General features: G+C 37.7%; 1 protein-coding gene and 1 pseudogene across 10 annotated transcripts in view; one reads left to right on the top strand and one right to left on the bottom strand.

The window, feature by feature from the left end:
- MRTFB (myocardin related transcription factor B) overlaps positions 1-26,964 on the top strand; it is a 205,678-nt gene that overhangs the window by 125,107 nt on the left and 53,607 nt on the right. For 9 of the 10 annotated variants that reach the window (XM_050774066.1, XM_050774068.1, XM_050774070.1 and 6 more), the window contains 3 exons: positions 21,512-21,577; positions 23,621-23,676; positions 24,833-24,908. In XM_050774066.1, coding sequence (XP_050630023.1) covers positions 21,512-21,577; positions 23,621-23,676; positions 24,833-24,908 — 198 coding nt within the window. Of the gene's footprint in view, positions 1-4; positions 1,636-21,511; positions 21,578-23,620; positions 23,677-24,832; positions 24,909-26,964 lie in introns of those variants that run through there. The other variant, XM_050774071.1, reaches the window with a different exon arrangement.
- LOC126945119 (uncharacterized) lies at positions 15,629-15,672 on the bottom strand (annotated as a pseudogene).

Raw genomic sequence — 26,964 nt, 5'->3', positions numbered from 1 at the left:
CAGTCTCTCTGTGGACAGGGGCAAAACTGCCAAATTCATATTCTGGTCAGCCAACTGAGCGTGTCTGTCTGTTACCATGCCGTGTGTCTGCTCTCTCTGTTCACTCATGTACCTTACACGTTCTAAGTTCTTTGAAATGAAAGCTTAATGCTGTTCTGCGTAGCTGTTACTAAAGATTCATTAGCTGATGGAATTGTAGGGCTTTTGCAGTAATTAATACAGTAAGGGTACTTGTACAGCCTGTCCTCATTTTAGTAAAATCTTCCCAGGTTCATTTTGTATATTTTCTTCCTTTTTTTTCTCTTCCCTCACTCTTTTCGGAGAGGCCATTTCCTTTTCTATGTTAGTGAGAACACTGCTTCTTTTAGGTTTCCAAACACATAATTCCAGCAAAATTCATTTTTTCAGTTAAGATACTTATGATTTTTACTGTTTAAAACCAGGAAGGTAGCTAGCTCTTAAATCCTAAATGATAGGTTAATTGGTTGTAATGCGCATAGCATCGTTTTTGTTTTAAAAAGCACATTGCATAGCTTCATTTTGTTTTGTAACAAAGCAAGCAAAGAATAAGCTTGAGAATAAATACGGTCGATTATTATTGTTAGTAAACACTGCACAGGCACCTCACTGACTGATTTAAGGAAAGAGCCAAATGTGTGGGCATTGCTGTCCTCTGTCCTGGCATACGGAAGCATGGCAAGACTGGTACACAGCTTGCCTTCTTGTAGCCAGTGTTGAAGAAATTCAGGGTCTACAGAGAGTAAGTTTTCCTGAATTTGAGACATGAGGGTCACTCTTCTCAATGCTTGTTTAATTTGAAAATTGGTTTCCTAGTCATCTTTGGGAAGCAAAAAAACCCACAACAACCCTTTTTCAGCTGCTGCCATCAGCCACCCCCTCGCCTCCCCGCTCGCTCTTGCCTGTCTTGTAGAGACCCAGAGAGTAAATGTACACTTAATTGGCCCAAGTAGTGCTTTGAGCTTCTTCTAAAAGATAAGAAGAAGAAACAAGAGTTAGACTTGCTGGAGTTGAACTACTTTTGTGTATGGGTAGGAAGAACTCCTAGGTCAATATAAATGACACACAATGAAGTATAAATAGCTGTTGCTAGGAACCAAACAATGGAGTTGCCTCTGCTTGTGCACAGCATGTCTTACTGTCGATTTTTAGAAAAATCAATGCCAGTGGAATTTTGAGGACGCATTTCTGGAGACTCATTGAAGGAAACCTAAATTTCTTAAATCATTAATTTTTTAAAAGTTTGACAATTATCTATCATTTAAGTCAAGTTCAAGTGTCAAGCTCCTAATAATACTATAAATTTAAAACATTTTTGTGTACTTGAAAAACTAGGAAAGTAGAGGAAAACAGAATAGGAGAAATAAAAAGATGTCACAACAGCAATGGGATTAAGGCACATAGAAAGCAAGGATTAAAAATATAAAAACAGAGTAAGGGAATCATCAACAGGAACCACAAAATAGAGTTGAGACAATTACATAATGTACAGATTCTTTCCATAACAATTCTGACCATGCTTTCGATTTATACAGGTGCAATAGTATAATGGCAAAGCAGCATAGACCCTGGAGTGAGAAATACTTGAATTCAAATCCTACATTCACCATTTACCAGGTTTGTGATCCTGGACAACCTTACTACTCTGAGCTTTAACTTCCTCGTTTGTACAATGAGGAGAAACAATACCTAATAGTGATTTTATAAGATGCCTCGTTAATACCAGTTTCTCATCTCTCTTCTTGCTTTTTTCATATTTCTTTTTCCTTCTATTTAAAATTTAAATTTTAAAATCCTGCATATATTTACAAAATACAAGTCTTATATATCTTATTGTTTTGTTAAATTCATTGATATAAAGAGGTAGAGGTGAGAAACTTTAAAACACTCCACAGAAATAATCGGATGATAAAATTAATGTCTTTCTGTAGTTGCACTGAACTGGGTTTTGCTTTATATCTCAACAGACTAAATATTTCTACTCATTTAATAGATTCTACTCATCTAATAGATAGGGTTGAAGCTAAAATAACGTATATAGACATTAAGGGCGATTTGCTGCCTCAAAGTTAGTGACATTGAAAGGATTAGATCTGGATTTAATTAGAATGGAAAAAATAAAAATGATAGGCACTTTCAAAATTTGGAGTCGTATAAAAATAACTTGGTTCTCTTTGCAAAACTGAACTCCCAAAATTCAGTATGTCACTCATCCTGCCTGCAGATGAACAACAATGTTTAGCTCATCAGATTTGTAGAATTTAACTTTGGGACAAACTCCTGGTTAACTTCATCTGCTTTTAAGTATTGGGTCCTGCATCGTTTACATGAATCCATGGAAGTTGATTGAGATGGCAGTTGTTCAAATACTTTTGGTTAACTTTTTACTCTAAGATACCCTGGAGTCAAATTAGATCTGTGCTGTTTTGTCAAAAGAGACAAATATATAAATGACTATTAATAATATCCCCAATAGTTTATACCTCATGTTTTAAAGGACACTGATTAAAAATATTTATCATATTTTATATCAACAGTGGTTTTCTACTCATTTTTGGAAAACTTGTTTTTGGGTTATTTGAAAGAGCAACCTTTAGAATTTTTTTAATGTCTGAATTATAAGTTTCTGGGTAATGAAGGAGGGATAAATTTGGGTTCATTTAATTTTTTAATCACATAGACATAAGCTTGGGCTCTCATATGTCTGATATGTGTCTACTCTCAGGGCTTGGAAGGCCACTCTGCTTCTCAAGTAGTTGCTTGCTTACTTCCTTATATTGGGATGTTTTAGAATCTTGTAATTGTTGACAGTGCTAGTTGGCTGAAATTATTATGAGGGGAAAACAGCCTTTATTAGCAAACATTGTAGGATTCAAGAATTGATGGAATGCCTTAACAAGAAAATTTAGCAATACCTTTTGAAAATTTAAAAGAGGAAAAAGTTCTAACTGCTGACCACCTGTGAATAGTTGTCATCACGCAGAGAATTGTTTGGATAATAAAGCATATCATCTCACAGCTTTGTTGATGCTTATATAAGCTTTTTGATAAATACCAGCCAGTGTATGTGGTTGGAAAATTTAATTATTTTCTCCTGTATGAAAGAACAGCAATAAATATCATGAATTCCCCTGAACAAATTCAAAATAGAAAATTCTCCTTAGACTAGTTTCTTTTGTCAAAGCAGCAATAGGAAATCTCAACTTTTAACTTGTCTACAAACGGCTTCAAACATTCTCTAATTACACTTAACATACATGAGCTTTTAATTTCTGGATCTACAACTAAGAAGAGTATTACAAACCACTCTCACATGACTACTGAAGAATTGATAATTATGAATTTTCAGGAAAAAAATCAAATAAATTGAGATGATTTAATTCAGATAAATGTTTTAACCTGAGTCATTATTGAGATAAATGAATCATAATTCTAAAGCTACTAGCTAGTTATGTTCCATATTTATTATAGGCAAATGGATTTTAAGAGGAAAAAATGATATTTGATATAAAGGACTCTGTAATGGTGAAAAATAAGATACTACAGAAAGAAAATTGAGTTATGTGTTGATTACTTTGACTAAAACTGCCCTAACAGACAACCCCCAATCGCAGTGTTTTAACCATTCAAAGTGCATTTCTTGCTCAAAACATAGTCCAGTGTGGGCAGGACAACTATCCTAGACAGCTGTCCTCCAAGAAGTGACCTGGGGACCTGGGCTCCTGTCATTGTGTGGTTCAACCATGAGTGTCAAGGGAGTGGGGAGGAGTTACAGACTTGGGGGGCCACATTTCCAGTTCTGCCACACACTGGCTAATAGCCAAGATGAAGTACGTGAAAGCTGATGGTAGGTGGCCCAGCCAGCAATGCAGTAAATTAACATACTGTACTGGGATGTGTCTGTGGTAGCTTTGAGAAGAAAATGAACATTTGTCTGAGATATTATGAATAATCCAACCTGGAAATACATCAAGATTAAATAAATCACTTTACCAAAGCACCAGAACTTTTTTAAATGAAGGAAATTATGCATACTCTACCTGTACTGTCAACTCTCCATATATGGCTGCTTAAATTTAAAATAATTAAAATGAAATAAATTGTTTTAAAAATTGAGCTCCTCAGTCACATTAGCCACATTTCAACTACTCAGGAGCTACATGTGGCTAGTGGCTGCTGCATTGAACATTTCCATTTCTGCCCTCACAGAAAGCTCCGGACAACGTTACTCAGTGCTTTGCTCCTCTCGCTCCAGCCTTGCAGGCCCTGTCTCTTAAAACCCAATTCCTGTGCCATTTTTTAAAGAAAGGCACTTGATCCCATCAGCTAATGATAATTTCTTCTCTCCTGTGTATTCCCAGTAACTGTATCTGTACCATTCTATGGTATTTCACCTTATGCTCGTGTAATATAGATCTGTACTGTCTTTGCTATTAGCCCCATAATATTTCTTAGGGAAAGAATTCTTGTCTGGCCTATTTTTCCCCCTCATCCCCCAATGTCCTGCATCTCATAGACACATTATTATTATGCATAAGTATTTAAAGAATATTATACCCCCTCTGCCTTCTTAAACCGAATATAATAATTGGAATTATCACCTTCAGATGTAATTTATAGTTCCATTATAAATTAATGGCTCACCCCAAATGTAATGCCATGGTGCCCCGAAGGCACTGTTAAGGTATGTAAGATTGTTGTCCATGTACAGAATGATTGCTGGATCATTACTAGATTACTCAAATGGTTATTTGTTGTTTGATTTTTAATCATCTGCCACTTCGGGCTGCTCTTCCGTTTCTGATTGCTGCTTCTAATCATCTTCAAAAATAAAATAAACAATTAAAATAAATGGTTAAAACGTATAGAAGGTGTTATAAGCACATGAATTTTGCAACATCTATTTTGATTTCTTTTGGAATGTCTTCTTTATTTTCCGCCAACATTCTACTAATTGCAAGTGTTGTACAAGTGAGTTGCCACTAAATGTTTTTTAAAAGAGTGAGGCACGGTGGCTCACACCTATAATCCCAGCACTTTTGGGAGTCTGAGGCACGAGGATCACTTGAGCCCAGGAGTTTTAAGACCAGCCTGGGCAACATAGCAAAACTCCAACTCTACAAAAAAAAAAAATTAGCCAGGTGTAGTGGCTCATGCCTGTGGGCTTACCTACTTAGGAAGCTGAGATGCAGTAATCCCTTGAACCCAAGAGTTTGAGGCTGCAGTGAGCTGTGATCACGCCACTGCATTCCAGCCTGGGCGACAGAACAAGACCTCTGCATCAAAAAGTAAATTTGAAAAGATACAAGATACGGTTCTTATACAACAGGGAAGAAAAAGTGAAAGATCTCTCTTCACAGATACTATTCAATATTTTTAAAAGGTGCATACTATTGAGATGAAGTTATGTAATTTTTTATTAGAAATAATTTTATTTAGCAAAGTTTGAGTGCTTTCACAAAGCACAATGCCGGTTATGTTAAACTTCTGTAAGCCCCTGCATCCAGGGAGCTGATAGCCTAAACAGTGAGAAACTAAATGATAATAGAAGTTAAAACACAAACACATTCATGAGGTAACAGAAAAAAACTGTATACACTTTGGTCCAAATGAGCAAGCATTACAGATTGGGGGCTGGGCCTCTCTTGTGCTGCAGACCTGCACAGCCATCTGCCTCCCTGATGTTTCCAGTGGGCCTTTTATTCCCTCCCACCAAACATTCTTCCAGGGTTCCCCATCTCAATAAACAGCACCTCTGTCCACCCAGTGGCTCCTGCCAGGAACCTAGTTGGGAGCAATTCTTGACACCTTCCTTGACCTCCTCAGAACCTGTCACCAAGTCCTGCCGCCAAAGCTGCCAATTCTACCTCAGAAATGATTCATCTGTCCACAGCACTGTATCACCACGGCCAACAGCCCTGTCCAGGTCCCCTTTACTCAGATGACATATTTACGGGCATCTTTACTCCAGCAGAAAGAGCGCGGCCTCGCTGGCTTTCCCTCCCCCTACACACATTCTGGCCCCTTTCATTCCTTCATCCTCCACCAATGTCAGGAGTGATCATCGTATTACAATGGTCATAATACAATGGTTGGAGCATCACTGCACTCCAACCTGCGCAAGAGTGAGACCCTGTCTCAAAAAAAAAGAATGATCATGTAATCCTATTCCGTTGTGTCACTGGCTCACATCTTGTAATTGATTTCCATTGTACTTGGGATAAAATAAAAAATTCATGGGGTAAAAGACCCTGCCTATGTTTCCAGAAGCCGCTGGACTCCCTCTCCCTCATGTCTCTTCTCTCTAGAATGCCTCCCCTCCCCAGCCCCTGGCCTGAGCACTTGCAGCTCACCCTTTCAGTTTCACTTCAGATGTTGCCTTCTCACAGAGGCCCTTCAGTACCACTGCTCCCTCCTCAAACTGACTTAGATCCTTGTAGTCTTTGTATGTATCTATCACTATTTTATTCAATATCCCTCTCCCCCTCTAGACTGTAAGATCTATGAGGATGGCACTAAGTCTATTTTGTTCACCACTGTGCTTGCACCTGCCGGCCCATGACATCTGCTGCTCACTTGGTAAATATTGTTTCACAGGAGGATGTTTATTTCCTGGGATAGAATAATCAGGAAAGTGTTCCTAGGGCTGCTGTGGTTATCCTGATTCCATCAACTAAAGGAAAAAAGCACATCAAAATTACCATTAAAACCATTTTAAAACCTACATTCAGCATCAGGATAGGCCTTGATTACTATTTCATCATGTCAGTCTCACCTCATTAAGGTGATATAGTCCCTGCTTACAGTGATTCAACTTAGGATTTTTGACTTTATGATGGGTTTATCAAAGTATTAAATGCGTTTTGACTTACAGTTTTCGACTTAAACCCATCGTAAGTGAAGGAGCATCTGTACTATCATAACACCACTTTAATTTATTAAAAACTTTCAGGAAAAAACATAGATAACTTTGAAACATTGGGTTTTCCATTGTTTCCTAAAGATAGCTTTATCAGGATTTTTTAGCAGGCATCAGAATGGCAAAGAGAATCTCAACATTTCTTTGTGTCTTCCCAGTTGTATTAGTCAGCTTATACTGCAATAACAAAATACCATGGACTACACGGCTTAAACAGCAGAAGTCACTTTTCTCACAGTTCTGAGGCTAGGAAGCCTGGTAGGACCAGTTAATGGTAGTGGGTCTCTTCCTGGCTTGTAGCCTTCTTGCTGTGCATGCGCAGGGAGAGGAAGAGGGAAGGTGAGCTCTCTGGTGTCTCTTCTCATGAAGACACTAACCCTGTCAGATCAGGGTCCCAACCTCATGACCTCATTTAACTTTACCTGTGAAAAGCCGTTTTTCCAAATGCAGTCACATTGGGGGTTAGGGCTTCCATGTAGGAATTCGAGAGGGATACAGTTCAGTCTATAACACCAGTGAACTCTTACTGATGTGAGAATTTTTCTATTGGAATGTTAAGGTACAAGATTTCTTGTAAAATAGAGATAGTGTGAACAAAAGCACTGATGAGGTTAGTTGGTACAGTGGCCAAAACTTAATAGCATATTAGGAAATATTTCTTTTTGTATGCTTTGCTTTGCTTTTTTTTTTTTTGAAAATTATCTTGTGGAAAGACTAAATTTTCCCCCTTAATTCTGGCTCTGCTTCTCACTAGCTGTGTGATCTTGGATAAATGCTTAATTCCTCTGTAAAACTCAGTATTGGTACCCACCATGTGGGGTTGTTATGAGGATTAGATGTGGTGATAGCTATAAAGCTCCCAGGATGGAGTCTGACAAGCAACGAGCCCACATTAAAGCTCAGTTTGACCCACTTGGCCATCCTTTCCAGTGAGGGGCAAAGTAAAACCAATTTCTAGGCTGCTGAAGCAGGTGAATGTACACAGGCTGGCAATTTCCCAACTGAATACGATTTCTGAGGAGGTGCAAGTGTCCAGTCTCTGCATTCTAGCATGCATGATCATCTGCTAGAGTTGCCCTTTTTCTCGTTTATTTGAATCTAAACAGTAGAGCAAGGAGACTGTCTATCTTGGAGTTTAAACACCAAAAACATCCAAACATCAGAACTTTTCACCACATACTACTGACATTGAAACATGTCATGAAACATGACATTCTAATACCAAAACAATTGACTCTTGTGCATGGCAAGGGATAATGTGGCAATCCTCCATGCTGCGCATAGCTGCTTGGTCCATCATTGTCTGGAGCATCTCACACAGTTGCTATGATATTAGGATAACACACACGTTATGGCAGTTCTTAGTTGTCCCTATGTTTTGCTAGGCAAATTGCACGTGTGTGTATATATATACACAGGTATATCTACAAATGTGTATATGTAAATATATTTGAGTGTGTGTTTGTATCAGCCCCATTCCTGAATCCACAAAATGGCAAGAAAAACCAAGATACTGAGTCTGGATCATCTGACGTCAACAGAGTAGTGTGTGCTTACTATTCTGGGAAAAATTGGAGGTAAACAACATTCCACTGTTTCCCTGTTTCGTTGTTAATTGTTCTTTTATTCAGAGGGCCCACCTTACGAATTTGTATTAAGAAACGTGAGAACATTCTGTACAATGTACATTTTTCCATTATAGAGGGATTTAGAAGCAGAGCTTTAACTTATAGCACTAGCTCTACCTATAGCTGCACACTGAAATTCTAAACCATGGTGGAGTGTAGAATTTTATATTGCCCCAAAAATAGGAAAAATAAACATTATCTTCTTTGGGAACCATATAGATAAGGAATTTAGAACTTTAAGGATAGAACCAACATGATCTTATAGGTTAAAAATGAATTGTTTGGAAAATCAAGTATTGTTTTAACCTCTGCATTGTTGGTGATCAGACAATTAAGTGGATGATTTTGCTTTTGAAGTGCCTGTTATTCGTGTTATACTTAACATTTATCCTACTGTGGACTTTATTTCTACTACTTTTTAGCCAAATGAGATTTTTAAATGCAAATATTTGTAATATCTTTATGTATATCTGTCGCAGGCTAATGTTATCTCTGCCATTCTGTACCAGGCCCCTGGCTTGACATCATACTGTCATATCACGAGAAGCATACTTTAAATTCATTCCAACTTTTGACAAAAAGGAGAAAGGAATTTGTGTGAAGGTATGATGAGTTTAAAGAAACATGCCCCATTTTTAGCAGTCTGTTTCCATGGCAACAGAAGCAGCAGCCAACCAGAGAGTTATCAAAGCTCCTGTAAATTTCCAAAGCTGAGTGTTGAAACATTGTCTTCCTGACCTCATGCTGCAGATTATTGTAGGAAACTTGAAGTGTATTAGTCTGGAATAATGGCGGTCCTGTTAGCATTTTAGTTTTTACTTTAATTTTGCTCTTTAATTTCTAAGGGAAGATAGATGCTACATTCTAGATTGTGGGACTTCCTTACAGGCAAGGGATGGTGGTTTAGAATTCCCAGGTCTATACCACCTGCCACTTCCCCTTCTTTTCCAATTCTGTGTACTTAATAAGAATGCAGTAGACTTTCTTATGTTGAAATCAAAGGCAGTATTACCACTTGGTCTAGAGCCTAACTTTTTTCAAACACTAATTTGAATAGTTTTTCAGTTAACTTGATGTTGTTGCTCCCTTTTTCATCCGAAAATAGTCATAATATCAAAATTCCTGATGAAAATGCTGTTTGCTCTTTGTAGTGTCTGGGGTTGATATTTATGTGCACACTGTGGAGCTCTGCTTTTGTTTCAGACAGGAAGTGCTGGTGGAAGTTTGCTTACTCAGTGCAGCTAGCACAGCTTTTACAGAACAAACCACCATTTTATTTCTGGCCTGTTTGCATTCCACTTTTTTAAATTCTTTGAAGAAGCACCTATTTTATAATTGGCAAATTAGCACCCTTGAAATATAACCCAAAATTTGTGATATTCAGTTACTACTTTTTATCATCCATGAGAGTACGTTAGTGCTTTCTCTTCTTTTTGTTTTTTTCTTTTTTTTTTTTTTTTTTTTGAGATGGAGTCTCACTCTGTTGCCTAGACTGGAGTGCAGTGCCGTGATCTCGGCTCACTACAACCTCCGCCTCCCGGGTTCAAGCGATCCCCACCCCACCTCCACCTCAGCATCCCAAGTAGCTGGGATTACAAGCATGCGCCACCACGCCTGGCTGATTTTTGTATTTTTAATAGCGGTTTCACCATATTGGCCAGACTGGTCTCGAACTCCTGACCTCAAGTGATCCACCTGCCTCAGCCTTCCAAAGTGCTGGGATTGTAGGCGTGAGCCATTGCGCCCGGCCAGTGCTTTCTCTTCTTTAATGCAGCTTGAATTTCGCATTAATTCTAAGTGCAGCTTGAATTTCGCGTTAATTCTAAGTGGAGAAATCTACCACTTTTTCATGCCCTTCTTTACTTTTTTGCTCATAGCCTCTCCTTTTTAGTCTTTTACCCTTCAGAACAACATAATTACATTTTGTCTTCGTTCCTACCATCATCAGCAATTCAAAAGTAACCCCAAACTCCAGATCCCCACAGTGAAGTCAAACAGTGTTGGTTTTGCCCCCATGATAATCACTTGCCCATAGAAAATTATTTTGGTAATTTATTCTTAAATGTGACATTGTATTCTGTTTTCTTAGAAAGTAGCAACTCAGTTATATGCTCTAAGTATACCATGCAAACTTGAGTAAAACAGGTTTATTAAAACTTATATATATGGTGAGCATTGTGGAAGGTGCTAGAAATGTAAGGATGAGGTCTAGTAGGGCAAATAGAGGCAAAATATAGATATCTGGAGTGCAATGTGATGGGGAATATATAATGTAGTTATTGTAGTTACCACATTGTTAAAAGATGAAATCATTATCAGTGGTTAATGGAATTATGGTGGTGAGAGGGGCCAGCCAGGGGTGGGTAGGAAATAAGAGATGTGATTATTGAGAAATTAGTTTCATAATGTCTGTTCTGCTAACTGTTTCTTTTTTTAATTGTTGAAGTGAAATTCACATAACATAAAATTAGCGATTAAGCAGTTGCTCTCATGCTCCCTTCCCCCCAATCCCTGGCAACCACCAATCTGCACTCTGTCTCTGAATTTACCAATTCTGGATATTTCATGTAAATGGGGACTCATACAATATGTGAGCTTTTATATCTGGCTTTTTTTCCTTGTAATGTTTTTCAGTTTCATCCACATTGTAGTATGAGTATTTAATTTCTTTTTATGACTGAATAATATTCCATTGTATGGATATGCCACAATTTGTTTATCCATTCATCTGTTGATGACATTTGGGCAGTTTCTGCCTCTTGGCTATTGTGAATAGAGTTGCTATGGACATGTGTGTACATGTACTTGTTTGAGTACTTGTTTCCAATTCTTATTTCACCTAGGAGTAGAATTGCTGGGCTGCAATTGTTATAAACTCAAATTATATTCAATTTAGAAAAGAACTTCTTTAGGAAAGACTTTAGAAAGAACTGCTAAATGTTCTAATTATGTACCTTGTGGTATTTTCCTCTGATAAAAATGATACCATTTAGAGCCAGTGAATAACTTGCTGAGCAGTTTCCTGATTTCTCTCCCCCTGGCTGTTGCCTTTACTAGTTGGAGCATTCGGTAATGCATAACCATGTTTCTCTTTTTGACTTTCTCTTCACAGTCTACCATGATTATTCCAGACCTCCTTCACTGGCCTCAAAATTAACTTTCCCTTTGCCCATCTCACTTGGAACAGATGACCTTTCTTTCAACTTCTCTGAAAAGTTAAAAGCCATCATCTGGGAACTCCCTAGATGTCCCAGACCAAAGCTATAAAGCTTCCTGCAGCAGTAGCCAATCCTCATTGCCCTCCTGTTACGATAGAGGAAGTGTCTCTTAATAAAGGATGTCTTTGTACATCTGTCCCCTTCCTGCTGCCTTCAAGAAACCTGCTATCTCTTACGCTCTTGTTCATTCTCTCATTTGTATTCATTCTCATTTCTTTCTTCTCCCCTTCCCTCTCTCTTGCTCTTCATCAATTATAAACTTGCTCAAGTATTTTCCAACTTAGTGTCACACCCTCAAGTTTTCACTTTCTCCCTTGCTCTTCCTGGGCATCATCTTGAAAGCATGCTTACACTTGGTGCACTCACACTCTTGCCTCTCGTTCACCCCTGACCTCCTCCAGCCTGACTTACATCCGTCACTTCACAAAAGTAGCTCCTCCAGGGATTAAAACAGCAGCAGTTGACACACTTGATCATGCCTCCTTTAAAAATTCACACACACCCTCCTGGTTCCTCCACCTTTTTAGGCAGCTTCCTCTGCCTTCCTCTTTGTTGGATCTTCCTTCCCTATCTGACCTGTAACTGGCTTCTATTTGTTGGCTTTCTTAAGTGCTCAGCCCCGGGCTTTCTTTTCCTCTCTATTTATATTCTCTGCCTCAGCAAACTCCTGTGGCTTCAAACACTACATAAGCAACAACTTCCAAATTCCAGTCTCTGCCAAGACCTTCTGAAATCCAGACCCATGTAGCCAACTGCCATTTTGACATCTCCACTTGCTATTCAAACATGCCCAAGACTGCGCTTCCTAATAGCCAGCATGCATTCCTTATCTCAGTAAGTGCTCTACCCAGGTGCTTAAGCCTGAAACCCAGGGTCATCTTTGTGACCTCCTCCTCCTTCAAACCCACTATCCACTCCCTTACCATCCACTGTTGATTTTATTCTAAATGTATCTATTCTATGTATTTATTCTAAATGTATTTACAATAGATGTAAAATCTATTCTTTACATCTCTCAGCCATGATGGAGTTGAAGAAAAAAATAAGTCCTGTGCTCAAAGTTTCTATCCTGGAACATCGGAAAATTCTGTGAAATTTAGAAATAAATGTTTGGTTTCAAGAGAAAGCTTACCCTGAGCTTTTGACAACCACAGTAAATATTTCCCATTGAGTCAGAAACCCAGCCCCATTGTCCTCACTAATTGTTTTTATATCTTAGTTCTTCACTGCTTATTAGTTATTTATATTATTTGACATAATATCACCAGTACCCTTAGGTGAGAGGAGGTAATCTTTGCTTCTGAATTTAAATTTACCTTAAAACTTAATGTTATACATTGTGGGGAAGGGGAAAAATAAAAAGGTACTATCTTGTAGATGGGACTACAGATTGGCACAACCATTTGGAAGGCAAAGTGACCCTATCAAAATTTTAAGTGTGTGTTCCATCATTAGAAATTTAATGTATTGGTATATCATCAAAGGATGCCCCCACAATGAATGAGGATATTCATTATACCATTATTTGTAATAGCAAAAAATCTGGTACCTTAAGTATATAAATAATACATCCATATGTTAGATACAGCCTTTAAGAAAGAGCTGGATTCCATGATATTCTTTGAGCAAATTACCAAACTATATAAATAGTATTATCTGACACATACACTTCCTTTGCACATTTTATATATAACATTGGTGGACAGTTCACAAAACATCTTCTGGAGCCATAGAAATCTAACAGCGGTTACCTCTGGGGAGAAGGACTGGAGGTCTGAAGTAGTATGGATTAACTTTCACTTTGCTTTTTAGAATCTCTTTTATGTGCATATATACTTTATTTTAACAAATAAAAGTAAAATGTATTATAAAACAGGGATTCTTAAATGAAGATACTAGCAGTACACATCGTGTTCTGTTTGAGTCCCGGGCTCAGAAGGAGACCCTTCATGATTTGACTTTCTCCCCTTTGACTGCAAAATAAACTATTCACAACAGAGAACTATAAGTGTGTGGATCTTTGTGGAACTAAAATTTTTTAAGCCTTATGGTTTTATATTTGGAGAAAAAAGTATTATTTTCACCAAGCGTCTAATGTAACAGTAGTGGTAATAATTAGTAATAGCCACCACCATTTTAAACATTTATTTTTAAGAGACAGGAAAAGTAGTTCATCAGTCTTTTGCCCTTTCAGTATAATTGTTTTCAAGTCCTTAGCTGATTAAACAAGTGCAATTCTACATTTGGCCACTACACTGCTATCTGATGAAACACTGAAACAACTATTCAATGGAATCCAATTAATCCCTCCTGTATCCAAGCTCAAAAGATAATATGAGGAAGTTGGCTTTTCTAAACTGTCTTGTTTTTACAGGATCAGGCCTTCACTTAATACTGTTTAAACAATGCATAATAAATGTTTGCCAAAGTCCAACCACTTCATTCTCTTAACTACCCTGACATCTGTTTGAAAAATAAACAACTGAAACTAGAATCTGTTTATTACCTAGTACTGACTTCAGAGTCAATACATTGTCAATTCTAGAGTATTCTTTAGTTTTCCATCTTCAGAGATGGTTCTTCTAACCCTCACTTGACTGCTCAGGTGTGTTTTTTGTTTTTTTTTTTTTACTCCTCATGATCCTGAAGTTTGTTCTGTCCATTGTCCTGTAATTAAGTAATATACTTTGGAGCTTCTCTCTAACTCACAGATAGTGGCTCATCACCTCTCCCCTCTCCCCTTTCCCACCCTCCTTCATACCCCATAACTGAAATCCAGCTATTCATAAAGAATTTCCAAGACCATGGCTGCCTGCCATTATGCTTCCCAGAAAGTGTCATTTCTGCTTTGTTTTGATAACATGCAATCCTCGATGTCCCACTGAAAACTCAGGGCCACAGCCATGCTTTGCTTCGGCTTGCTCAACTCAAACTAAGCTGCTCTTTGTTATTAATATGCTGCATACAATGTGTTGTTTCCTTTAAGGGTAAAAGACACTTTAATTTCATCGTATTAAGAAAACATTTCACACTTTGGGAGGCCAAGGCGTATGGAACACTTGAGGCCAGGAGTTTGAGACCAGCCTGGTCAACATAGCAAAACCCCATCTACTAAAAATACAACAAATTAGCCGGGCATGGTGGTACACACCTGTAATCCCAGCTACTCAGGAAGCTGAGGCAAAGAATCACTTGAACCCGGGAGGCAGAGGTTGCAGTGAGTCGAGATCTCACCACTGCACTCCAGCCTGGGCGACAGTGGAAGACTCTGTTTCAAAAAAAAAAAAATTCAACATTCTACTTATGGAATCAAAAGAGAAAAGACATATCTTCGTTCAAAAGCATGTGAAATTTTTGAATTAGGTTTATAAGTATCAAGAAGTTACTGTATTTTAAAGATTTTGTTTTGTGTGTGTGTGTGTTTGAGACAGAGTTCTTGCTCTATTGCCCAGGCTTGAGTGCAGTGGTACAATCATAGCTCACTGTGTAGCCTCGAACTCGTGGGCTCAAGTGATCCTCCTACCTCAGAGCCTCCCAAGTAGCTGGGACTACGGGTGTGTGCTACCATGCCAGCTAATTTTTTTATTTTTATTTATTTATTTATTTATTTATTTTTTGGTAGAGACAGTGTCTCACTATGTTTGCCCAGGCTGTTCTCAAACTCCTGGTCTCGAGCCATCCTCCCTCTTCAGCCTCCCAAAACACTGGGATTACAGGCATGAACCACCGAGTTTGGCCTTACAGCTTTTTTATATTGGAAACGAATCTTAAAATTTTGTTCAAAAGCACTCTGAACCATTTAAGAAGCAGGGGAAAGGAACTAAAAGAAGATACTTTTTTTTTTTTATGGAAAACCTGCTAGACAAATTCTAAAAGAGCTGTAACACTTAAGATACTATATATCTAAACTACCATATTGCTGGGAATGACATTTCAGTATATCATTGGATAAGCTACCTTTCATTTTTTTGGAATTGGGATTAAAATCAAATTTTTACTTTTCTTGCATAAAAGTAGAGCAAATTCACAGCACCTCTATTGACATAATATTGTTTTTATGTGTTGTGATAAGGAATAAGGATTAAGTAAAAATGTCAAAATTATACGCCCTTTTCTCCTTATTGAAATGTAACAGGAAACTGTAAATGTTAGCCCTAAGAGATAAAAGATCATAATTCAGTAATTAAATTTTTTTCTCTAAATGAAATAGCCATCTGTATCCATGTTCACAGATGTCTACTATAATTGCAAAAGATGACAGTTAATACTTGAAGAAATTACTCTCATTACTTATGATCATGCTTTATATAGATTATATTGGAATAGTCTTCCTTTTAAGAATTCAAATTAAGGGAATAACTGAAATGAGGAATTTCTACACAAAAATTCCACCACAGCATTTTTTATAGTTAAAAAACTGGAAACAACCTAAGTGATAAGCAGGGACTATTTAGTAAACTATGCCATATCCACCTAACAGAATATTTTATGTAGCCACTAAAATAGTATTTATCATTGTAGTTACAGAGTGATTGGAGTATGTAGAAGCAGAGAATCAAAATTTATGCTAAGAGAAAAGACAGGAAATATGTGGTAACTCTAGTTGTGTGTCTCTGGATGATATTATCGGTGATTTTCTAGTTTTTTATCCTACTGTTTTCTATTTCCATATTTTGTGTAATGGACATATTTGGCTCTTATCATGTGTGAAAAGATTTTTTTAATAAAAATTCCTGGGACCCAGGCTAGTTAGGAAAGATGGGATACGTACAGAAGTAAATGGATGTATAACCTCATCTCCCTCCATCCATGAAGGTGCTTTGCCTGCCTCTTGTGAGTTTTGTCATCTGGAAATATACAACTACTGTAGAATTCTCAACTTGGGGTTAATGTTTTGCCCAGAGAATACAATGCTACCTATATGAGATATGCTGTTTTATATCTGCCCCCCCTTTCTGATAAAATGAAACAGGTTTATACCCTATTTTAAACCATGATTCTAAACTTCAGGATTTCTTAGGACCATGTGTTGGATTGTTTAGCCTTTACCTTTTTCAAAATTAATATTCTTTGAAAATGTTCAAATGTGAGCAATTGTAACGTGAAGTCTATTTCTCGTTATTACTTATGTCCTTTGTTTCTGAAAGGATGTACACACTCAGTGTTTTGAACTATTTATTCCCCTGAGGATTCTATAGTTTGTACGTGTATCCTTTTCTTGCATGCTACTATTTGCAAGATGGCCATGGAAGATACTGAATGTTACTCAACTTACTAAGAGGATGGAGGCTATGATGTCAACCCAAGAGTACGGTTCATCCACTCAACAAGTCACCAGGAGAGAATGCTCTTGGATTCAGTTTTGACACATGAGGCCATTGCCAGACTGCCTCTGCCGCAGGAAAGCAGTACCAGGCCGGTGTCTAGTCTTTGGTTGCAGCTACAGATATGAAATCTTGTCAACACAAGCACAGTGTGTCAGACAACTGTGCAAGGCTGAGTGACATTCAGTGGTCTAAGCCTTTTTTCCCTCCATGCAGATACAAACATGGAGGGTGAGCATGGAGGCTGAAAAGGGAGGAAGAAGGTCTCCAGGCTTAATCCATGAAGATCCCAGGAAAACTTGATAAAGCATTCCTGCTCCCACAACCGTAAATGCCTCTCTGATCATTAAAAGAGTCTGGTCCGCTGTTTTCAGAGTCCCTTACCCCTTCCTCAGTTCTGGATAAGCACCAGCACATTCTGCCTAACTTCTGTGTGGCATGACAGTTAAGCTGTCTGTATCATTCAAGCCATGTTCTTCCTGGCCTTGGATGGTCTCCGTCTAGGGTGCAGATATCTGCTGTGACTTATACGTTAATTTTGTTACTAATTTGATAAACAGAAATTCTGAAAGCAAGTTTGATATCTGCTAAAATTATGAGTCTATACCTATATGATTGGTACTTTTTATAAGTAGTAGTTGCTCTCAGAATAACATGTGTCAATTGTGAATAACTGGTTTTAGCTGACATCAACAAATAATACTATAATTGTGTGTTTCTGTTTTGAGACAGAGTATCGCTCTGTTGCCCAGGCTGGAGTGCAATGGCACAATCTCAGCTCACTGGGTTCAAATGATTCTTCTGCCTCAGCCTCCTGAGTAGCTGGGATTACAGGCACCTGCCACCTTGCCTGGCTAGTTTTTGTATTTTCAGTAGAGACAGGTTTCACCATTTTGGCCAGGCTGGTCTCAAACTCCTGACCTCAAGTGATCTGCCCGTCTCGTCCCGGCCTCCCAAAGTATAATTGCGTTTTAATACTAACCCAAAGTAGCAATGTACCTGAGCTCTTGCTAGGGCATAGTGCCTCATATTCAATATAATATGTCCAGTACTGTCCACCTATGGGTGCAGATAAAAGCTAAAAAAAAAAAAAAAAAAAAAAAAAAAAAAAAAAAAAAAACTGAGTAATAACATACTTAACAGAATGGCTAGTTACTTGCAATTCTGCCTCCCCTCCCATTCATGTTCTTCCTAACGTCGCTTAAAAAAGATCCGTTTACAGCTACTGCTGCTGCTCTTTCCCACGGATTTGTACCCCATACAGTACCCAGACACCTAACAGATATGCTCTAAATAAATGAATGTGCCTGGGGGAGGCTGAAGGCCACAGCTCCTTTGAATAATACTTGTATTGGGAGGTTCTTGCTTCTTGGGAAAGTTATATAGGCAATGATGAGAGCATTAATTGGGGAAATCATTCTCCTACCTTCAAGCAGTATAAGTACGGTTGTTTGGTTGCTTATTTGGCCACATAGAAAACACAGATTTTTTGTTTGTTCTTTGATTTTAATAATTGGTGGTTGGTGTCTACGATATTGTGAATATAATTAGAAATGTATATGTGTTCTTTGTCTCGGGTTCCTGGCACAGAACTCCTAAAGTTCTCCTAAATGTCCTGAGTAATAGGAGCATCATTTGTTATACATTTGGTCTTAGTCCCTAGTTCTTGACAAAGAGCTTCTTTCTAAGATCATTGGACTCTCTAGAGTGATGAGAGTGGTTTTTGTATGCTGCTGAGATGACAGGTAGTTGAAAGCCTTTAGGTAGCTTCCAGATAGGGGCTGATCACCAGAAAGACCAAGGCATGGCCAGAGGAAAGGTGGTGTACCTAGAGAGGGCCTGGGAGCTCTGTGCCACTTCTCCCATATCATGCCCTATGTGTCTCTTCCATTTGGCTGTGTCTGAGTTGTATCCTTTATAATAAACTACTAATAATAGATTAAGTGCCTTCCTGAGTTCTGTGAGCTGTTCTAGCAAATTATCAAACCTGGGGAGGGGATTATAGGAACCTCCCAACTTTATAATTCACTGGTCAAAAGTCTGAGTGGTTTGGACTAACAGTTGGCATCTGAAGTGAGGGCAGTCTCTGGGGATAGAGCCCTTTAACTTGTAGGATCTGACACTAACTCCAGGTACCTAGTGTTAGAATTGAATCATTGGACACCCAGTTGGGCATCCAGAGTTGGAGAATTGGTTGGTGTGAGGGAAAAAACCCACACATCTGGTGTCAGAAGTATTAGAAGTAGAAACAGATGTGAGTGACATGTATCCATGTTGTGTGTTACCCTCCTGATAGCAGGTACCTTTTTCCATGTTAGCATGAAAGTGTGATTTCTGGTCATAGATGATACAGGTGGCAGGATTGCTGTCCTGGTAAATGAAGGCACCGGAAATGACCAATGTACAATCAAGAGATGCTTCCAAGACTAACCAGCTGTTGTCATCAGAGTGTTGGTTTGCAAATCAAGTTGTTGCAGATGTATGCATCATTCAAAGATGTCATTCACCCAAAAAACGTATTGTGTCTGATAGATTTGTCTCACAAATGTGTGCTTTGTTTGGTTTTTGTTTTAAACCAAAAAGGGGGCCATTGATGTTTTCATTATTCTTTCTTTTTTACTCTTTTGAGGATTCCCTTGGGAGAAAGGAAAGATTTTCCTGCTAGAGGTTCTCCAACAGACATGGACCCCCATGTTCCAGAAGTATCAATCTTTGAACTGGAGAACCGTTCTAACCCTTTTCTCCTCTCAATTTTCTTTTTCTTGAGATTCTGCTTCTTGAATATGATTATCTTAAATGCAGACAAGCATTTACTTTAGCATTCCTAGAAGAATGTTAAAGTACACAGGTCTTTGGGTGCTGTACGATGCACAGGTCAGCTTCTTGGTTATTTTGTTCCTAGTAAAGTACAGTGGGAACATACTATCCTCAATCAACTTAGGAAAAAGATCTTTCTGATTGAGCACAATTGATTCATAGTATCACAGAACATCTTAATGTCAGGAATGTGCATATCTTTTTTAAAGAAATTTTATTTATTTTGCTTTGTGTAGCAGAATCTTGTCAGTTGCTTCAGTTCTAAATAGGTATCAATGAAGCTTTGTGATCCTTTGGCCTCAAACCAAACAAAAACCCAAACCTATTTCTGTATCTGATAGATGATGACATTCATATCAAACAATGATAAAATATTTTTAAAACCCATGTGACAACTTAGATTCTTTCTGAACTTTACCTAAGACTGTGCTCTGCTCTGCAGTCAGCACAAGACCAACTGAAAAACAAGGGATGAGGCCACTTGCCTGCGTTTGCAGGCCTCAGGGTTTTATTTTAAGGAGGAGACACCATGTGCACTGCATTTGAGCCTCTCATTCCAGCCATCACCACTCACTAGAAAATTCTGTCTTCTCTTCCCACCATTTAAGAAAGGCACATAAGTAATTTTTTAAAGCATATTGACAACCCTTAAGCAGACTCTTAATCATTTTAATCTTGGTTTTCATCCATGGTTTGAAACAAAAATCAAAGTGGCAACTTAAAATCACAATGGAAACTTGGTTTGAATGTAAAGCAAAGCAAGAAAAATATTTTTCAGAGCCACCTCCTGTATTCCCCTTATTTTGAAATAGTCTCATTTTCCACATAAAAATATGTAGATGCTTATAAAAGGAATCTGCTTGAGAAAACTAGAAAAAATTAATTTTTTATTAAATTTGGCAAACTGGATGTCTGCATTTCATAATGTGTATCTTATTCTCTGCCAGTTCTAATAATTTACTTTCATTAAAATAATAAGGTGTCAATTGATTTGTGACTTTCTTAGAACTTACAGAATGAGATATGGTATTATGTTTGTGCAAAGATTACTAAACTTTAAATTCCTAATTTAGAAATTTCCCTTTGGATCATTAGGAATATCTCATAGGTCCAATTTTTATTACACAAGCAGCCCTCCTTAAAGCTGTTTACAGTCAGTCTTTCCTTAAAATAAATTTTTGCTATTAATTTGCTTTTTAAAAAAAACTAAGATGTGTCAAAGAATTTCACGTCTCTTATTTCTATGAATTAGATTTATTAGCAAGTCTTAATGTATAAACCAACTATTCTTGTTTGTTTTCTTGAGTACTATGAATGTTTTAAACAACAAATACATAGCTTTGGTCATCAAACTAGGATAAACTAAACAAAACATTTATGCTGTGTAAACTTTAGTGTTCACTAAACAGGCAGAAATTACAAAATAATTTCCCTTTTACAATTTACGTGGTGCCAGGTAATATCCTTCTTGTTTAATTGTGAAATAGAAGATGCTTGATAAAGCTTAACTGCATCTCCTCTGGAATCACATAAATTGGATCCCACAGTTGCCAATAAACTCTAATGGTGATTATTTCCTTTTCACAGTGCTCCAGCTGAGGCTGCAACAAAGGAGGACGAGAGAACAACTAGTGGACCAGGGCATCATGCCACGTAAGATTTATACCATCACTGCCATCCCTAACGTGACAGAACATGAAGGGCGTGTCCAAGAAGAGCCTGCATCTTGCTCTGCTTTCAGTTGTATCCATTTAATCAACAATTACCAAATGAATTTCCAAGGAAAAATCAGGCACCTATTTAGAATACATTTTAAAAACCAGATGCAGTTTAAAAGAGGGACTTGAATTTTATATTACACAGAGAACACTTTTACACTGTAATTGGGCTAACATTCATTCTTTCTTTAAACTTTAATATTTGTTTTAGTTTTGAAATGACTAAAGTAATCGCTATACTAATGGATTTGAAATTCATTAGACTTGCCAAAAAACATAAAATTATAACTTTTACTTAGACTTATTTAATTCCAATTAATTATATTTAGTGCTATGCTATGATCTATATATAGTAATTAAATGTATCTCAGTTACAGGACTGATAAACATTCCATTTGTAATTCATATTTTTGGCTCAAGTACAGATATTTCCCTAGTATCCCTAGGGTTTGTTCCTTTCAGAAATTTTTGACAGTTGATTAATTTTAGAATGTTTGTTCTAGTTGTTTTCTTTACCTTTAGTCACCAAGTTTGGAGGTGGTTTTATATTTTAGTGGGGAGGAATGGCCGTTTTGTGTAGGCCGTTAGGATTGTGTATCTGGATTTTGTGTAAAAATTGACCTTTCCAAGAGGTAACTTACTCAGTTTCAAAACACTAGAAAGAAATTACAAAATTAATTTATGCTTTCCAGTCTTCTGAATCACGGCTATGATAAACTGTTTTCTTGGTTTGTGATATGGAATGATTTTTCTCTTTAGTATGTATTTTTCCCAGTAAAACCTTTTTTTTCCTGTACTGCTATTAATCGAGAATCTAAATATTTTAAATCTAGCGTTGTGATAGTCAAAAGGTGCTTTGATAATCTGCCAGATTTCTCCACCACCACATTCCTGACTATGAACCAATCAATCAAAAAGGATCAAATTAGGATATTTAAGACACCATTGCTAGGCCAGCTCTAATCTGCTTTTGGGGGCTGGTCCTCAGCCAAACCTGACTGGACTGGGCTCGTGGGAGTCTCTGTGGTGCTTCATGTGCCAGAGCTGAAAATAATGCTGTAAGAGCTGATTGGTCAAGTCTTGGAGGTGACAGCCCAAGGAATCCCGGTCCTCTATCCCATCCATTTATCTGACTGCCCATGCTTATAAGTGCAGGGTGTTACCAGGCAATGGTGGACATACACAGACAAGATTTTGCAAAGATAATTGATAGAATACTGTTGTAGGTGATGTTTTGGTAAGCACTGCTTACCCTCACACTGGGATTCCAGAATATTTGATTTACCATCAGTTAGCATATTAAGGAGTCACTGTGTCTTTACAGTGAGTTGCCCTGTGGTGTGGTAGAAAGAGCATGAACCTTTCAAATTCAGAATTCTAGATTTAAATACCACTTTGACCACCATCTGGTTGTATGGCCTCAAGAATTCGCTTAACCTCTTTGGGCCTTTCACCTGTCCTGGGGCTTATACCTACCTTGCAAGGTTATTGCAGGGACCAACAGCAACATAGCCTTGGTTAAGCACAGAGCCCGTTACGGGCTCTAAATAAATGATACCGCAAATCTGTTGGACACAAAGTGCAGTGTGATGTTCAAGGTTACATCACTCCCAAGGACATATGGACTTTTTCTATAGCTTATATGACCATTAAGAGCAAAGACTCATCAAGGAGTCATCAGACAGTCCCCTTGGCAATGGAGATTTGCTATGAGTAGTCAAAACTGGTCTGAGCTGATATTTGCATTGTCATTTTGTATACAACTGTGTTTTAAATGTCTACTTTATTTGTGAAATACATAATTTTTATCTTGTAACATTTAAGATTTCAAATTGTGTGGGTCTCCTAATGGAACTAGTAAATTAATGGAACTGTAGATGTGATCTATTAATAATAGGTTTGTCAACATGATATACTATAACATTGGATTGAAGTATGAACTCCATTTATACTGTGGAACCCATTTCTTTTCTGACAGCTTTGAAGAGCCCAGCGGCATTCCATGAACAGATAAAAAGCTTGGAACGAGCCAGAGTAAGACATTTCACTTTAAAATGTTCTACTTCTCTCTCCTTCTCTCCCTCTGTTCTAAAATACCTGTGTACAAGTAGCAGTCTTACTCCTAAACATGTCAATAGAGAAAAATATAGTGTATTTTCAGGATACATGGCATAGAGAATATTTACTCTGGGACAGTTTGATCTGGAGGTTTGTAGAAAATACATGACATTCAAATTTTGTTCTTTTAAAACCAGTTACTAGTTTTGTACAAAAATGACAAATCATACTTCTTCGCTTTCTTGCTCTCAGAGCATAACAACAGTTTTTAGAGGCGTAAGAGGGGATACTTCTGTCATTTGTTACCCCTGCAAAGAGACAGCCAAGGATGTGCTGACACCAGATCCTTAGGTGATTTCCCTACTGGGTCTCTGTTACCTGTACATTTGACCAACGGTAGGGGAATACGGCTAAATCAGAAAACATTGCTACATTCAACTCTGCTTTATTCTTTAAGATGGCACCATCATACTTGCACATGATAATTGTTAAGATTTTTCTTTAAAAATGCCATTATGAATATTCATTCATTTTGTTTGTTTTGGGGAAAATTTCTATCATGCAACATGAAAATAAACATATTCCAAAATTTTCTTAAGAATTTTTCTAGAATGCAATAATGATCTCTTATAGTCTTATAAAACCTATATTAAGGCTTTCTTCCTTAAGAGTTGAATACATTTCTAATTAAGAAAATCTGATCAAGGATATGAACTTACCAAAGAAAATACATTAAGACTTTTAGGAAATTTGTTATCTAGGTGGATTTTTACTGGACCTGAAGTATAGACTTTATTGATTTTAGATATTTAAGTGATTTAAATCCTATGTTTATTAAAAAATTATCTTTAAAAAATTATCTTCAAAACATGACCTTTCAGTGTTGATAAGTTTTAAAAGTTTATAAAGTGCTTAGTTTATACCAACATACTCTTCAAGTCCCTGTACAATTTTGAAGGCTACACTTTAAATCATGTGTTGGATAATAGTTTTTCTAAGTGCTAATTTCTACTCCTCCTCTCAAACACCTGACCATAAGGGTATTGTTTATTTAAATAGAGTACCTTAAACAACATTTAAAACCACAATAAATAATAAATAATTTATGGTAAGACTTTTTTTCTTTTTAAAGACCGAAAACTTTTTGAAACACAAGATTCGGAGTCGACCAGATCGTTCTGAACTTGTCAGGATGCACATTTTAGAAGGTAAAGGATTTATTTCTTCTTAATTTGCTGTATTTTTTCAAAAAAAAGAAGTGAGAATTCCACCATTTCTGTTTATTCCCATTTGAATAACTTTTTACCCCACAGCCTTACTTCCTCCAAACTGGATAGCAACATGAAGACCCAAAGCTAAAACATTATGTTAGGTACACAGGGAAGGTTTGATTCTTCACATAACCAATTAACGGACTAACACTTCCACACCAGCTGGTACCACAGGTGCCTCTACCATACAGTTCCATTAAAAAATTAGTGTCCAGAGGACCCCATCTAAAGTGGATATATGTCCAGTGAGGAACATATATCCAGTTTTTAAGTCCTAAAGAATGCAGTAGCCCAAGTCTAACCCTAGGTTTTCAACTACTTGGACCTTGTCTGTGTCTACGTGGTACAGTTCCATACCCAACATTTTCTCTTTATTGCCACTTACCCACAACAAGCCACCTTGAGCTGACCATTAGCACCTCCCACCCACCTCCGCCAAATGATCTCAGTCGTCTAACCTCATCACGTACGAGGCTGGTAAGGACAGTTCCACACCCAACATTTTTTCTTTATTGCCACTTACCCACAACAAGCCACCTTGAGCTGACCATTAGCACCTCCCACCCACCTCCGCCAAATGATCTCAGTCGTCTAACCTCATCACGTACGAGGCTGGTAAGGACAGTTCCACACCCAACATTTTTTGTTTATTGCCACTTACCCACAACAAGCCACCTTGAGCTGACCATTAGCACCTCCCACCCACCTCCGCCAAATGATCTCAGTCATCTAGCTTCATCACTTACGAGGCTAGTAAGAACAGTTCCATTGCATCTTTGGTTAACACATGGGTCAGGCCAGGATGTTTTTCTCTCTAAAGGCAAAGCATTCTCGAAAGCTTATACCTCCACCATCAACTCCCAAGTTACATTTTCTTTCATTGTTTTGCTTCTCCAACGAATTTATTAAGACTGGGAGCTTGATTTTTTGGTAGCCTTGGGTCTGTTAAGTATTGAGAAGATACGGAAACAGTCTGAAAACTTCTCAGACATTGAGAGACAATTGTCAGGTAGAAGGGAGGTTTGTTCTCTGGGCCTAATGATAGGATTAGAGTTAGTATTAAGTTAGGTCGATATTACCAAGTATTAGATTGTAGCTCAACATAAGAAATAATATCTTAAAGGTCAGACATGTCCAGAAATGAAATCTTCAGGAGGTGATATGGCCAGCATGATTAGAGGTGTTCCTTCATTGGCCAGTGTGCTAGATTCCAGAGACCCAACAAGTGAGCGAGACAGATGGATGCCTGACTTCACGGAGCTTGCAGTCTAGTTTTGCTAACAAACAGGCAAAACAAAGTGAATTACAGATTGTGAGAAGAGCTCTGTGGGGAGTAAACAGACTGCTATGATAGAGAAAAAACTCAATATTAAGGATGTGGTAAAGAACTTCCAAGCATCCAGGTGGTCTCTGCAACCCCAAGTAGGGGCTTTTCTGTTGTAAAGAATCTTTGATTATATGGCTGTCCTCCTCATTCCAGGGGCAGGAGGTGAGAGGTATGTCCCTTTCTCTACTTTGGGTTGTGTTCTCAGAAGTCCGCTGGACTAAAAAGGCTTTTCCAGAACTCCAGTAGTAGGGTAGAGCAGCTACCAGTCAGGGATAAGTGAATCTTCAAAGAAGCAAGTTTACTGGTAAGTAGCCAAGTAAGTGGTTGCTTCTTTGCCTGAAAACATCTTGACCTATAAGGGACATTTTTGTAGTAACAATGCTATCTGTTTCAATTTGTCTTCTAACTGTAACAAGCTTTATTAATATAATTAAAATCAAGGAAAATACATTTAACTCTCAAAAGAAATCTTTTTTTTTACGACTACCCACCATTTAAAAATCTAACTGTATTTATGAATGAACCGTAAGTGATGTTTTTAGGACATCTGTCCTTAAGTTGGGATTTTTGAAATAAGAAAGAATGTCATTTTATTTTTTAAAGTATCTTAAAACCACCACCACTCCCAACTGTATTTTAACATTAACCCAATTTTGATTGGATTGG

This window comes from Macaca thibetana, chromosome 20 (assembly GCF_024542745.1).
Source record: "Macaca thibetana thibetana isolate TM-01 chromosome 20, ASM2454274v1, whole genome shotgun sequence".
Taxonomy (NCBI): Eukaryota; Metazoa; Chordata; class Mammalia; order Primates; family Cercopithecidae; genus Macaca; species Macaca thibetana.
This window is presented reverse-complemented; position numbering and strand designations above follow the sequence as displayed.